The sequence below is a fragment of the Coenobita brevimanus genome, chromosome 27 (assembly GCF_032717465.1).
Source record: "Coenobita brevimanus isolate Jiangsu-jjx chromosome 27, ASM3271746v2, whole genome shotgun sequence".
In the NCBI taxonomy this organism is placed as follows: domain Eukaryota; kingdom Metazoa; phylum Arthropoda; class Malacostraca; order Decapoda; family Coenobitidae; genus Coenobita; species Coenobita brevimanus.
Window position 1 is genome coordinate 25,873,777 of NC_136980.1, and position 15,142 is coordinate 25,888,918.

At 39.3% G+C, this 15,142-nt stretch overlaps 1 protein-coding gene across 1 annotated transcript in view; it reads right to left on the minus strand.

Annotated features, from left to right (window-relative positions):
* Nucleotides 1-11,339, minus strand: part of LOC145394517 (uncharacterized) — a 160,748-nt gene extending 149,409 nt beyond the window's left edge. The window contains 4 exon segments of the mRNA XM_080268358.1: nucleotides 8,190-8,317; nucleotides 10,061-10,245; nucleotides 10,390-10,583; nucleotides 11,282-11,339. Coding sequence (XP_080124484.1) covers nucleotides 8,190-8,317; nucleotides 10,061-10,245; nucleotides 10,390-10,583; nucleotides 11,282-11,339 — 565 coding nt within the window.
* Nucleotides 11,340-15,142: the final 3,803 nt, after the last annotated feature.

Here is a 15,142-nt window from a genome sequence, read left to right on the forward strand (position 1 = left end):
ACCATTACAGCAAACCTGAGCAAATAGGTAAAGATACCAAGATAAAAATGTATTTTTCTCTTATTATCATGTTTTTTTTAATGTGCCTGTATTACTCCATAATCGTAAACAGGTGGTTGTGCGTGTTTTGCAAGATAGGACAAAGATGATATGTTCTGCATGGGTCGAGATAATGGGTGTAGTAGTGCTTGTTAAGGCATGGCCAGGAGCAAAATAATAAAAAATCCACTCATCACAACACCAGGCTCTGAACTGCTTGATGGGGTGTATGGGAGTGTAGTGTAGGTCAGTGTGAAGACGTTCAGAACGTTCATTCACTTCCCAAAAATTTTTGCAGTTTTTTACAGGCCGCGCTCAAATGACGCCGGTGGCCATGGAGGGGTTAAAGTAGTTTGGAGTCCATGGTCCAAAAAAAAAACCATGTGAAAGCAATGTAAATTACAAACGCATACGAGCTTTCCACCCTCGCTCATTCCCTGATGGTATTCTGAGGCGGAGCTGTCATTTATTATGTATAAGCACACTCACACTTTATATGCCTAGTACTTTATTACACTAATTTATATACAGTATACAATATTTATCCATAAGTTTCTTTCAGTACTAGTAGTTTATTTTCACTCCTGGCATTACTTTCTCGTTCAGTAAACTAGCGTAGAGAGCAAAGCTTTCACTTTCACTTTCATCACTCCAAGAGTTTATACACGCTAGAGCGAAGCCTTCACTTTCACTTTCATTACTCCAAGTATTTATACCCGTATTCTTATATAATAATTATTTACGTTTCTACTTACATCCAATATTTTATTTACATTACTTACATTTCTATTTTACTTACACACTGTTATGCACAGTCACTTGCAGTACCTTATAAAACTATTTTCCTCTATTCAATTATATTTACATTCATTGCTTTCACTTGCTATTTACACATTATTTACATTCCACTTGCACTGTTTTAGAGTCACCAGAAAGATCATAGTCACTGTCCATCATTATCATTGATATATTAGCCAGTTCACGTTCCACACCAATCACTTAGCCCTTTACCCTTTCCCACACGAGGTTTAGTAGGGGTAGAGGTCACATGGCCTTTTGCAGGGGACTGAGAAGCAGCGGAATTGGACAGGCACGAATCCAACATGGTTTCACCTCGACAGATGACAGTAAACTGAATGTTGTTGCCTAGGGGCAGTGAAGGGCTGACAATGTCAGCGTCGTGACAACTGCTATTTTATATGCCATGAAATGATTGGCAGGAAATCGAGACAATACATAATAAATTAAGAAGTTCCAGGTGAATGTAAATATCATTTAGACGTCTCCCTTTCTTATATATATTTTTATTACGAGAATAGGTCATACAGCATATTTCAAGGGGAAATAAACAGGGAAAATTATACGAGAATAGGTCATAAAGCACATTTCAAGGGGAAATAAACAGGGAAAATTAGCGAACAAGTGCACGTGGGGTATTGCTAGGTGATTATTAGCCCATTCCAGATGTATGGCAGTATCAATTATCTTTTCTCTTTCTTTTATATATAATTTTGTATAAGAATAGGACATAGGGCACATTTCAATGGATAAAATGATTGGAAAAATCCGTCCAGAATTTGTGTAGCACAGTGCAGCTGGGCAGGCGGGAGGAGAGGGTAATGGAGGGGAGGTAAGGAGGGGAGTCAAGGAGAGGGGAAAAATGGCTAAATTGTCAACAGTCGATGGGAGTACAGATGACATTAGCAGATTTGAGTATAGCTGGACAGTGGTAGTACTGATAGATGATACAAGCCATCACTTGAAACCCTGGGCGAATTCAAAATAACACAGAATCACAAAAGTGACGCCCCACAGTATGATCCCTTGCTCCCGAGCATCACGCAAATGACGACCCGCGGTTAAAGGATTAATAGTCTGTCTATCTATCTATCTATTGCCAGATGCCTCAATCCTGTTCAGGGTGATCACAAACAAATCGCCTCCACGTCGTCCTGTCCCCTGCCATTTCACTACCCTGCTCCCAACTCACACCCCCCTCTCTCGTATACCTCTCCATCCCATCCCTCCACATCATCCCTCCATCTCATCCTCAGCCTCAACCTCCCTCTTCCCCCCTCCACCTCACTCACATACACTCTCTTCGTCAGTCTTCACCCTCCATCCTCTACTAGTACTACTTCATAACAACCTTATGTATATACACATTGATAGACAATATCCTTACACCAACATGTATAACATACATTTGAAAATCTAGTAAAACCAGAGAATCAAAATATAAGTACACATGTATCCTTCATTTTACGGTGACAAGGAAAATCAAGTGGATATGCCTAACACAAATGGAGCTAGCAATAGTGTGTTATACTTAACCACACACATTAGTACTTGCAACCTGTACCTAAGGATGAATATAAAAATGAGCAAACATATCAAGTTAACTTCACAACCTTTGGAGGACTATAGTATCAAGTAATGTGTGGTACAAAGGAAACTAAGTGAACACTGTATATATTGTAAATATTGTGTATATAATTTTATATAAAATAAAACAACATGGAGTTACATATAATATCATTTAAATTTAAGTATACAGTAAACCCTCTCTAATTCAAACCTGAATAATTCGGAAATTGGTTAATTCGGACCTTTTTTGACCATCAGACAAATAATTCTAATTTGGATAGAAATTCGAACTGAGACAAGTCCGAAAAGGGTTCCAGTGATAAGTGGATGTGAACAGTATTTGTAGTGATAAGTGTAGTAATAAATGTAATTTTTAAAAAACTATACAGTACCTTCTGTACAGCTAAGTGTACTGTACTCTACTACTGTGTTGCAAGACTTCATTATCTAGGTTTGACACTATTTTATTTATTGAATTGTGTACTCTTTGAATATTAAGTAATAATATACTTTAATGTTCAATGTTCTTTGTGAAAAAGACATGTTTTAGTGAGCATGGGTGTGATTTGGGGATAGGGGCAAACATGAGCTCCAATAATTCGGATTTTTGGATAATTTGACATAGGGTTCCCCCCAATTAACCCGCATTATAGAGGGCTTACTGTACTCTGTGCAACATAACTAAGCCAATACACCTATGGTGTCTCACATAAACAAGTACATCAAATATGGGTGATTCATGATATGATTGTATTGCTAGGATTGTATACATTATATACATATGTGTCAGTTATATAGCTACAATGACCACACTTGTGATTACTGCAGTTTCGTTACAATTGCCACATTTATGTAACTTCAATTTGTTACAACCATATTATGTAAAAGTTGCATCAACAAGATGTAACTACAGTTTTATGGCCAACACAATTATGTAACAGTTGCATTAACAAGATGTAACTACAGTTCTATGGCAAACACAGTTATGTAACATTTGCATTAACAAGATGTAACTGCAGTTTTATGGCAAACACAATTATGTAACAGGTGCAGTAACACAATGTTATGTTACAATCACACTTGCGTAGCAGTTGCATTAAAATGATGTAACTGCAACAGCATTAACACAATGTAACTGCAAGTATACAATATTCATACAGTTAAGTTACTTTGACAGTATTATGTATTTCACTTAATTAGGTTACAAGTTGATTGTAATGTGTATATAGTATGCATTAATACCTTATGACAATATTTACTGTCGTTGGTACGACAGGGGTGTGACCGAGCTATATGTAGGCATTATATAGGCATTATATAGACATCTCATAAACACAATACACAGGATGTAGTGTCTGCTGGAGTCGTACACAGCTTCTCACTAGGAATGTCAATTCATATAATGTCTAACCACAATCTTGTTGTCCCAGACCATCAAGAATCCTTAACCAAACCGTATGATGTATTTCAGACATCCTCGTAGTCAAGACAACCAAGACTTTCATGACGTATTCGAACACGTGAAGTAACCGGCCCTAGTCGGTTAGTCCATGTGAATGGAAATCTAATAGGCACTACATCACACACACAAATCCTCTCCAAGCTGTATATAATATCGGAGAGATTCCCTTCAGATCAGAAAGGGGAGAGAGGGGCTAGAGAGAAGTCCCGACACTAGGGTCATTAGGAGACTTGGCCATCACGCTCTTTTACGCTGTAATTCATTATTGATATAACCGTGCAATAAAACTCCGTAACCCAAGAGTGCTGTAACCTACCTCATTGACACTACATCTCACGACTTCATTCTGGCTGTGCTTGGCGATCCACAATCGACTTCCCTATCTTTCTACAAGTACCACGCTATCGAGAACAGGTCAATACACATTCTGTTACTAGTGCTTCCGAAATTATTGTACTTTAAGAGCGTGATTAGGAATTCAACAGTGGTACTGTGATACAATAATTATGTTAGGCTTACCTTATTTGGTTGCAATACGTTTAATACTCACGTATTTCTTTATGAAAAATCTGAGGAGAGACAAGTCTGTTGTAGGTAAAAATGTCTTAACTCAGCTATGGAAGCCCATGCCACTGCCTAATAATGGCACTGTCATCATCTTCTAAATGACTCCTGATTATCTAAGAATCGTTTCTGAAAGTGCCTGCGATTAATTGAATGAAGACATGGTGTCAGCTACTGCCAAAGGAGGTTTACAAAGCCAGAAGTTATGGACAAAGTGTCGTGTCGGGAAAAAAATAACCGCTTATGAGAAACCATGATAGAGTTCTGACGGCTCAACAGCACAACAAGCAATGGCACCAGAATTCAGATTTGGTGCTATGAGCAAGTATTATATGTATGACGACCAGGAAACTAACCCACTGGGTGGTAACCATATAGCGAAATGGACGCGTGGTGGTCTAGTAGGTTAAGGCTCTCCAATACGATGGGGCTGATACTACAATCCATTTGGGGGGTGGTTGCAGTTAATTGCTTACATGATGGCACTCAGGGCCCAGTGACGCTGGCCATCCTTGCTTTACATGTTGGGAGTGAGCACTCTAGGCCTGAAACCCAATGATCCCTGTGATGCAGAAAAGGATTGGATGATAAAAATATATTTTATAAGCTCATGGCGTTAGAAATTTTTGCACCTGCACAGGCAGGTGTAATGCTTTCCATAACACATGTGTGTGTGTGTGTGTGTGTGTGTGTGTGTGTGTGTGTGTGTGTGCAGAAAATACCGTAACTGAGTTTAGATCTGATTTTCAACAATTCTGTGGAAGGGTTAAGGATTACTTAAGTAGCTGAACATTTTTTTTTTTTTTTTTTTTTTTTGGAGACCAACAAGTCACAGGTCTAGGTCACATGTTAAGGTTAAGCTTAACAGGTTTTGTCTGATTCAGAACAAACTTGGTGGGAGAGTTGCGGTTAAGGAAAGAGTGGAGGGATTAGGTTTTAGAGCAAGGATTCAAAGGTCAAAGTCAGGAAGGATTCAAGGGTCTAACTGTGTGTGTAAAAAAATTGTATCTTGTTTGGACCAAGCTTGGGGGAACAGTTGAGGATCAGCAAATAGGTTGACTTCTCTAAGTAAGATTTACTTACACAGCTTTTGTCCAGTTTGCACCAAGCTTTCTGCAAGGGTTCAGGCAATGCAAGGATGAAGACACTTGATTCCGAGAACAATCAGCCAAAGGCAAAAAGGCCACAGAGAAAGAGCAAAGGTCAAGATCAAATGTCAGGGTCAGATTAAATTATTTAAATCCGATATAGAGTAAATTTGGTGGGTGTTGAAGGAAAGATAAGGACGAAAGTGCTCGGTTATAAGATCATTCAGTCAACAGTCAGGGCCTGAGGGCAAGGTAAAATATCATCTGTACAACACGGACAGTTTTGGTTACAGTTTGGAGCAAAGTTAATGGAAGAATTGATGGGTAACCCATTGATGAAGATTATTGATTCTGAGAAAAAATTAAAAGGTCATTGTCACAGATAAGAACAGTTCAGTCAAGTCTGATTCAATTAGGACCAACCTTAGTGAAGGGTAGAGTCAGGCAAGGACAAAGAAATTCGATTTTAAGATCAATCGCTAGAAAGTTTGCGTCACTGGGCCAAGTCGAATATTCCTTCCTTAAACCATTTGTTAGGTGCAGGTGTTGCACTCTCTGAGTGCTGATTCTTGTTAACGTTGTCACCACTGAATATAGAAGGTCTTACCATCTGATTTGTTTACCTACCCCCTGGCTGCAGTCTTTTCAGTAATTCGGGGGTAAGCCTTAGCAGGACACAGATTTTACCAGTTTACCTGTTACTCCAATTTTTTTTTTTACTTGTCTGACTCTGGGCAAAGGCTTCAGGGCCTATTCCCAAGTCCCAGTAGTCCTCCTTGGGGCCCAGTAGTCCTGCATCTCCACAATAAATTCAGCCACGTGATAGATCGGTGGCTGCTGATTGGTCGAGTAAATTTTTCCCAGAAAAATCCCTACTCGCTACGGAAGAGATTTGGAAGGGAGCCAAATACAGCGTTTGTGAATCGCCCTTGAGGGATGATCGTTAACTCTCGTATGACGTCGTGCGGCACTGTCGCCCAGCAGCCGTTTGTGAATCCCGGGCCAGGAGTACAATACATTTATGACATGTCAGGGGGTCATTTGGAAGATCAGAAAAGTCTGGTTTTTAAGAAATTCAAATCCTTAAACTGTTCCCTGCCCCAGCCGGGATTCGAACCTGGGATCACTAGGACTGCAGCCGCCTCTACACCGATTCTGCCACTTATACTAATTTTCATAATATAATTTTCTGCAGGAGGGCTTAGGACATGACTCCTATGTTGTTGTAGTTGTTGCTTAATCCCAGTCAGCCTGGCCAAGCAGACCCACCAACCACAGGTAAGCAACTGCCCCGCTGGGTTCGTCCCACAGATTCTCTACCCCATTGATGCTGCGTCTGCATCTTAGTGTGGTATGTGCTGTACAGAGCTCCATTATGTGTGTTATATTGTGTGGGCCCATTCCAGAAGCGGGACATGTGTAGTATTTAGTTCCACCCAATCTAAACCAAAACTGGCAACTAAAGAGAATTAGGTGATGTCCTGATTTATATCTAGCTAGTTGTATTTGATCACTTCTATCTTAGGATACCTCTGTTTGTGGTAAAGTTTGATAGGAGGGACTTGTAATACAGTGTTTTTACTGAGATGTTGTATCGTCCTGCATGGGAAATGAGTATGTAGGTGTTTCTTCATTGCTAGTGTTGGGATATTTGGAGGTGGGATGCTGTTGAGAATGGTCTTGTAATGCTTCTGCGTAACTATTTTATAAGCTCAATTGTGTCTAACAGCGAGGACTTTAGTTTCAAAGAATAATTGAGCTTTGGGAGTAGCGAGGACTTTAGTTTGAAAGTAAATGAGCTGTGGGAGTGGTTTTAGTGCAGCAAGTAATGATGCGTGGGACGTTGTTCTGTATGGTCTGCAAGATACTATAGTAGGTGTTAGATAAGAAGCAGGCCCATGCTGGGGGGGCATAGGACATCACCGTTCTGATGAATATATTGTAGAGCAGGAAGAGATGAGATGTCATACCGACTAAAATAAATGTAAAACTTATTTCAGAACACAAAGAAAATTGTCATTGTTACTGTGTTACTGTGTTTTTGACAGTGTTAGCATGCATGGCAGTCACTGCTTTTGTTAATATAACGCAAATGGTTTGCAAAGGAAATATCGGTCATGTACAGGAAACAATTATTGGATTATTCACAACTGACTTGGTGCCGTCAGACTCTTTCTCCTTGGTGAAAAAAAAAAAAGAGGTACCATTTTTCGTTTATATTCAGTTTTACCGTAAATCTGATAATACCGCTGGATTCACGTGATTTCTTTCCTACCTTTATTAATCTGATTCGGTATTCGCATCAGGAGTGAAAGAATATAAAGAGTTGCCTAGGAAATTCTAAGTCATTCGACTTCATTCACTTTATATCATTTACTTAGGTTGGATGAAATAATTCAAAATGCATTTCTGTTCTCTAGCTAATTTTGTGTCCATTTGTATAATGTGAATTTATTTAGTCTGTGTAACAGCAGAACTATGGAGAAAAGAATCTGTACATAAAGTGCTTAGTGAAGCATGGAACAAAAATGACAGTTCGCCCTGCCAACCACTCTTCCTCCTGGTGTCAGACGTCTACATCCATCTAATTAAGTACTATCACCTCACAAATCCAGCCACCAGTCATCTGCTGACATCGCCCTACCAACCAGCTCATTGCCTGCACTAACCTTCAGGATGGCCAAGTCTACCCAATGGTGCGAGCCGCTTGAACAGCTCCTGTAGTTCATCAGGTAACATTGCTCCCATTGGTGTGTCAATCAGTGCAGGTATCACACAGTTTACGCGAATGGCTTTGCTGAAATGGTAAGCAATTTCAGTAACTTACACTTCAGTATGGAGGAATCATAACACACACACACAATATATATATATACAGTATATATAAATATATATATATATATATATATATATATATATATATTAAAATTTATTTATTTATTTATTTATTTTAATGCAAGAAAGAAGGAACCAAGGCCAGGAGCCTGCAAACCGTTCCTTCCAAAGAACCAAATTCAAGATCCATTCATTTTGAGATGCCTCGACACACTGCTTTTGAAACACTGGAGATCATAGGAAATAGGAAATACAAAGAGAGGGAGAGTGTTACAGAGTTGACCTGTTGCATAAATGAAGGGCTGGGAGTAACGGTTCTCTCTTGCATTAGAGAGTTGGACAGAAAAGGGATGAAAGTTTGATGCTAGACTGGTGCTACGCACCCGTTGTAGAAGTGGAGGGATGCAAGCAGACAGTTCAGAGGAGCAATGACATTGAAGTTGCGATAGAAAAGAGATAAAGATGCAACAGTGTGGTGAAGAGACAGAGGTTGAAGGAAGCCTGTAAGAGGAGTAGAGTTAATGAGACAAAAAACCTTTGACTCTACCCAGTTAACCCGCCCCATCCCGTCGACTTATGGGTACGTTGCAACAATTTGCCTTTGCCAGTCCCAGCGACGTACTGGTACGTCGTGCAATTGCAAGGTCCCTAATTTGCACAATTTTCAGTTTTCGCACGTGATTTTTCGTATGTATACACGGGACACCTTCCTCTATTCCTCTACAAGATGCCAAGGAGGGACAATGCCTTACACCGCATAACCTCCCCCCTCCCCCCCTCACGCCATTGTCTCTGCAATTCACCTGTTACCATTGACCTGGCCAATAAAGACATTCAGGGCCAGAGTGATTCCCCAATCGATGACAATGTGGAGGACAAGGTTTACATAGCATTACAGGAAGAAACAGTCAGAAATGATGATCAGGTAATGTGGGAAAAAAAAGGTCATGAATGGTGATTAGTTAGTGAGTGAAACAATGCTTATAATGCCTATATTACTGCTTGAAAACCAATATACTCTCATACTACATATAAATTAGTACCAAGTAAATAAATAAATACCGTTTATGAGTGGACAAAATAGTTACCCTCCCATAGAACTCGTTTTCTTTGGTGCCAACATGTTAGAAAACCCAGTCAGGTAAGGAGGAACTCTTACCTGAATTGAGTATTGTAAACCTCACGTGAGCGATTTCTCTATGAATTTTCGATGTTTCTCACCAAAAGCGAAGGTTTTAGCCAAAAATTTTTTTTCGAAAAAACCTCGGGACTGGGGGATGTCGGAGGTGCGGAAAACCTCAGGACGTGACGGGTTAAGAAGAGCTGTATGTGGGGAGCCTCCCCACATATGAGAGTGGTACTCTACACAGGGGCGAATAAAACCCGTGTATGAAGTTAACAACTGTGCAGGGGTAAAGAAGGTATGGAGTCGGCTTACCACACGTAATCTCTTGGAGACAGATTTTACAACAGATGCAATACGATAAGTCCTGAGTGAATGAAACGCCACGCATGTTCAAAGATGATCCAGGATTGATCTGTATATTATTTAAGATTAGTGGGTTCTCTTGTGGATGACTGTGTCGGGCTGAAATATATATATATATATATATATATGAGAGAAATAATTACCAACATCAATGCACAAACTGTATATGAAAACCATGATCAGTCCATTGTTTTCAAGCTTATATGGTTTACCTACCTCGCCAATTCCGCAGCACATGTCTTGGTGAGTGAAATAACTCCTCCTTTGCTGGCACTATAAGCACTTGTAAGGGAATAGCCAGTTTTCCCCAAAATACTTGCAATGTTCACTATTGCACCCTTGGAATCCTTCCCATTTTCCAGCAGTGATGTTGTGAAAGCCTGGGTTACCAAGAAAATTCCCTGCGGAGTTCAAGATGACAGTTATATAAGACTCAATGTAATTTGTGTAACAGTATTAATTTCATTATAGTCTGCTCCATGCTCTGTTACCTTTTATTCATGGAATATCATTCACTCAACTGATTGCCACAGCTTGGAACTGACCGTCAGATTGACATCAATAATTTTCTGCCAGGTGTCATCATCAGTCTCTAAGAAGGGAGCGAAGGTGGTCAAGCCGGCACAGTTGACTAGCAGTGAGGGCGGGGCGCCACACTGGTCCTGTGCTGCCTTCATGGCGTCCTCCACACTCCTCCTGTCTCTCACGTCCATGGCCACAGCCACGTGCTGCTGACCAACTGCCGGAGACAAGAAAATAATGCACATTTTCTTTACTAGGATGTATTACAAGATGTTAATAGTAACACCAAATTCCTGTCTACCAGAAAATTTTCAGGCATAAATAGCAAATAAAAGAAATGTTTTGTGAACGTCAAGATGTTTGTGTCATGAAGATCTTAATAGTGACTTTTGATTCCAATTAGGATGTTAAATGGGTATCGCCTGAACGTACCTAAATGCAAAATCAGGACTGCAACAATGAGGCACTGTAAGAATTTCATTAGAATGCTTAGTGTCAAATACTTTAGGAAAAATGCCAATTTTCTTCTTCGGGCAATAAGTAAATGTACCATATTGCTTTACAGCACCAAAGAAAACAGAACTGAGCGTACTGCACCACTTGTGAGACTGACTGGCACCACTGAGATGCTATTGTTATATTCTGTTTCAGCTACAGAGTAAGCAGCCTGAGCCACAACCCTCGGGGAATTATGAGAGAGAGAGAGAGAGAGAGAGAGAGAGAGAGAGAGGGAGAGAGAGAGAAAATTATTATCCAGTTATTTTGAGCACTCACGAGCCTATAAACAATGTCCCTGGGTTTTAAAAACTCAGTCAAAAATAAAACGTCGAATCTCTATAGAAAACATTATCAGCCTCTTCACTGCATCAAGTAACACATGCAATATATAATTTACACATAGAGAATTAATAATACCACTTCGGATGAACTTTTTGTTTCTCCATGCATTCCCATTCACAGCCTCTGTAGCCATTGACAGCCTTCAGTACAACTATTAAGCGATTAGGCCCACTACCAGAGGCTTTATATATATATATATATATATATATATATATATATATATATATATATATATAAAACTTTCGCTCTGTTGAGCACCACCTCTCCTCCTCTAAACCTCACCTTCTTTTTCTAGCGGAGACTCAGCTGTCTGAAGCAACTGACAGCAAACCCTTTTCTGTATCCTCCTACTTTCTCTATACTCATTTCAAAGCCAAAGGTGGCTGTTGTGTATATATACGCAACGACTTATCTTGCTCTCTTGTTCCTGAACTCGATTCTTCTGAATTCTCTACACTCTGGCTTCGGCTTTCCTGTCATTCTCTGACTAAATATATCTGTGCTGTTTACTTATCCCCTAATTCTACTGACTATCAAAAATTCTTCGACTATCTTACTTCTACGATGAAACACATTCTATCCATTTATCCTTTCTCTGAAATCTCCATTCTAGGAGATTTCAATGTTCACCACCACCTTTGGCTCTCCTCTCCTTTCACGGATCCACCTGGTGAACAAGCCTACATCTTTTCTATCCTTAACCCCTACACCGCGGGCTTGTTTACCAATAACTTACGTGTGCCGCGGGGTTATTTGGGCTCCGACAGACTCTCAAAAAATATTTGCCAAAAATCAGTTATTAGTCCTAGAATAATAAAATTACATATGCTTATGGCACATACCTTCAGCTTTCTCCTGGAATGATTGTTGAGCCTTCGTCGGTTACCGTAGGACTTGTGGAGACCTCTGAAGTAGGGTAACGAAGTCTCCACTTTACACTTCCCGACAACCCGTAATATGATTACCACAGCCAGATACAAACACTATAAACACTATTCTACAATTTTCAAGTAGTTTGGGATCCATACTAAAAAAAAAAAAACACTGTGAAAGCAATGGAAATTACGAGCGCGTCTGATCGTCGCACTGGCACTAGTTCGCTCATGGTAGCCTGTCATTTATTATTCATAAAACCCCTCACACTTTATATTTCTATTACTATATAACACTTATATATATCTACAGTCTTTATCCATAAGTTTCCTTCAGTAGTATTAGTTTATTGTCACTGTAGGGAATCAATTTCTTTCAGTAAAATACGTAACATTCACTTTCTCGTCCTGTATACTGGCATTGAGAGTGAATGTCACTTTCATCTTCACTCTCATAACTCATAGCATTCAGACATGCTAGAGTGAAACTTTCACTTTCATTACTCCTAGGGTATATACTCGTAATCTTATAATACTACTCATTTACATTTCTATTTACGTTCTCTATTTTATTTACGTTATTTACATTTCTATTTTATTTACACTGTGTTGTGCACTGTCACTTGAAATAACTTATAAAACTATTTTCCATTGTTCACGTATATTTACATTCATTACTTTCACTTGCTGTTTACACATTATTTACACATTATTTACAATTCCACTTGCACTGTTTTACTCAATAGAAAGATCATAGTCACTCTTTTATCAATTGTCAGCCCTTTACCTCTTTCCACACGAGGTTTAGTAGGGGATAAAGGTCACAGAGCCATTTGCATGGGGGTGAAAAAAAAGGCCTTGAAGTCAGCAAGATGAAACGTACGTCCTCTCACTTCGGAAGATGAGAGTACACTGATAACGCAGGGGCAGCCTAGAGGCCTGCTTTAGGGGTTATTCAGAGTTACCAATATTACTTCTTGAAACAGCTAAGTCTAGCACTGATATGATTGGCAGGAAATCTAGACAATACATTATAAATCTGGTAGTTCCAGGTGAATGTAAATATTCTCCCTTCCCTCCTTACATGTATATTTATTACGAAAATAGATTAGAGGCCTACTTAGGAGATATGTAATCAGAGCTACCAATGTTAAATCTTGAAACAGCTTTGTGTAGCACTGATATGATTGGCAGGAAATCTAGACAATACATTATAAATTAGGTAGTTCCAGGTGAATGTAAATATCATTTAGGCTTCTCCCTTCTCTCCTTACATGTATATTTATTACGAAAATAGATTATAAGGCATATTTCAAGGGGAAAAAAACAGCGAAAATTAGCGAACGAGTGCACGTGAGGTGTTGTCAGGTGATAATTAGCCAATTCCAGGTGTATGGCACTCTCACCTGATTTCTTACTTGTATATATTATTTGGTATAAGAATACGACATAGGGCTTATTTCAATGGATGAAATCAGTGAAAAATTCCAGGGAAGATTTACTTAGCGTAGCATGGCCGGGCAGGCGAGAGCATAGGGTAATGGAGGGGGGGTAGGGAGGGGAGTCAAGAACGGGGAGAAATGGCTAAATTGTCAACAATGGATGGGAGTACAGATGAGATTAGGAGTGCTGACTAGTGTTGGACATTGTCAGTACTGATAGATGATACAAGCCCCCACTGGAAAGCCCGGGTGAATTCAAAATAACACAGAATCACAAAAGCGACGCCCCGCGGTATGATCCCTTGCTCCCAAGCGTCACGAAAGTGACGCCCCGCGGTTAAGGGGTTAATGACCTAGAGCAGCTTTTACAGCACCCTACCCATATCTCTGACCGCCTTGGAGAGAGCTCCAACATACTTGACCTCTTCCTCACAACTAATCCTTCTGCTTACTCCGTTAACCTGCCCCGTCCCGACCACTTTCTCACCAATGGTACCCCCCAATCCCGACCATTTTTTGACCCTTTTTTTTTTTTTTTTTTGCTAAAACTTTCGCTTTTGGTCAGAATCAATGGTCAGTCACAAAGAAATTGTTCCCCGGGGTCCATAATTGCCCTAAACAGGTATGCCTTGGTCCCACCTGGCCCCGTGTTCTCCGTAGGTGGTCTGAGCCTCAAACGTTTTCTATGGTATTATAAGTCTGGGAAACCAATGAAAGTAAGTAGATATGTATTTATTACAAACATAAAAACATGTGATAAAAGAGTAAATTGGATTTTATACAAAAATAGAGCAGAAATAAGCATTGTACCATCGTGCGAAACGAGCAAAATCGGGCATACTGGTCACGATGAATCGCTAACATTCGAAAATCATGATACATATAATTTTTTTTACTTACATAATACTTCTACAATAACATTATAACAGTTTACATTTTATTGAACTGTTTTTACGTATTCACAGGCCTTTCGATAACATTTAGCGTAATGTTAGCGCTTATTTACGTAGTGAGTGAACTCGCTGTGACTGTTGTTTCAACTCGTATTGTGTTTTTTCTACTTACATAATACTTTCCTAATAACATTATACACTTTTCAACTTTATAGAACTGTTTTGAGATAATTTCAGGCCTTACGTAAATATATAGCGTAATAATAGCGCATAATAACACACATGGTGAAGTCGCAATGACTGCTATTTCAACTTACAACCTATTTATGTATTTATATAATAATTCTCCACTAACATTGCACATGTTTACACTTGATATAATTGATATCACATAATTTCAGACCTTACGATTCAACTGAGCATCATATTAGCGCGTACTTACACAGGGAGTGTTATCGCGATATCATTTGTTTCATCTTACACTAGTAATCAACTTATAAAATACCTTACTAATAACATTACAACAAATTCCACTTTATATAATTCCTATCACATACTTACTGACCAGAATGTGGGTGTACTCGTGACATCAATTATTACAACTTACACTATTGTTCAACTTATACGTTTTATTCATGCTAACATTACACCCGTTTCCACTTTATATTCTTGCTATCACATATTTACTGACCAGAGTGTTATACTGAGCATCATATTTTCGCAGATTTA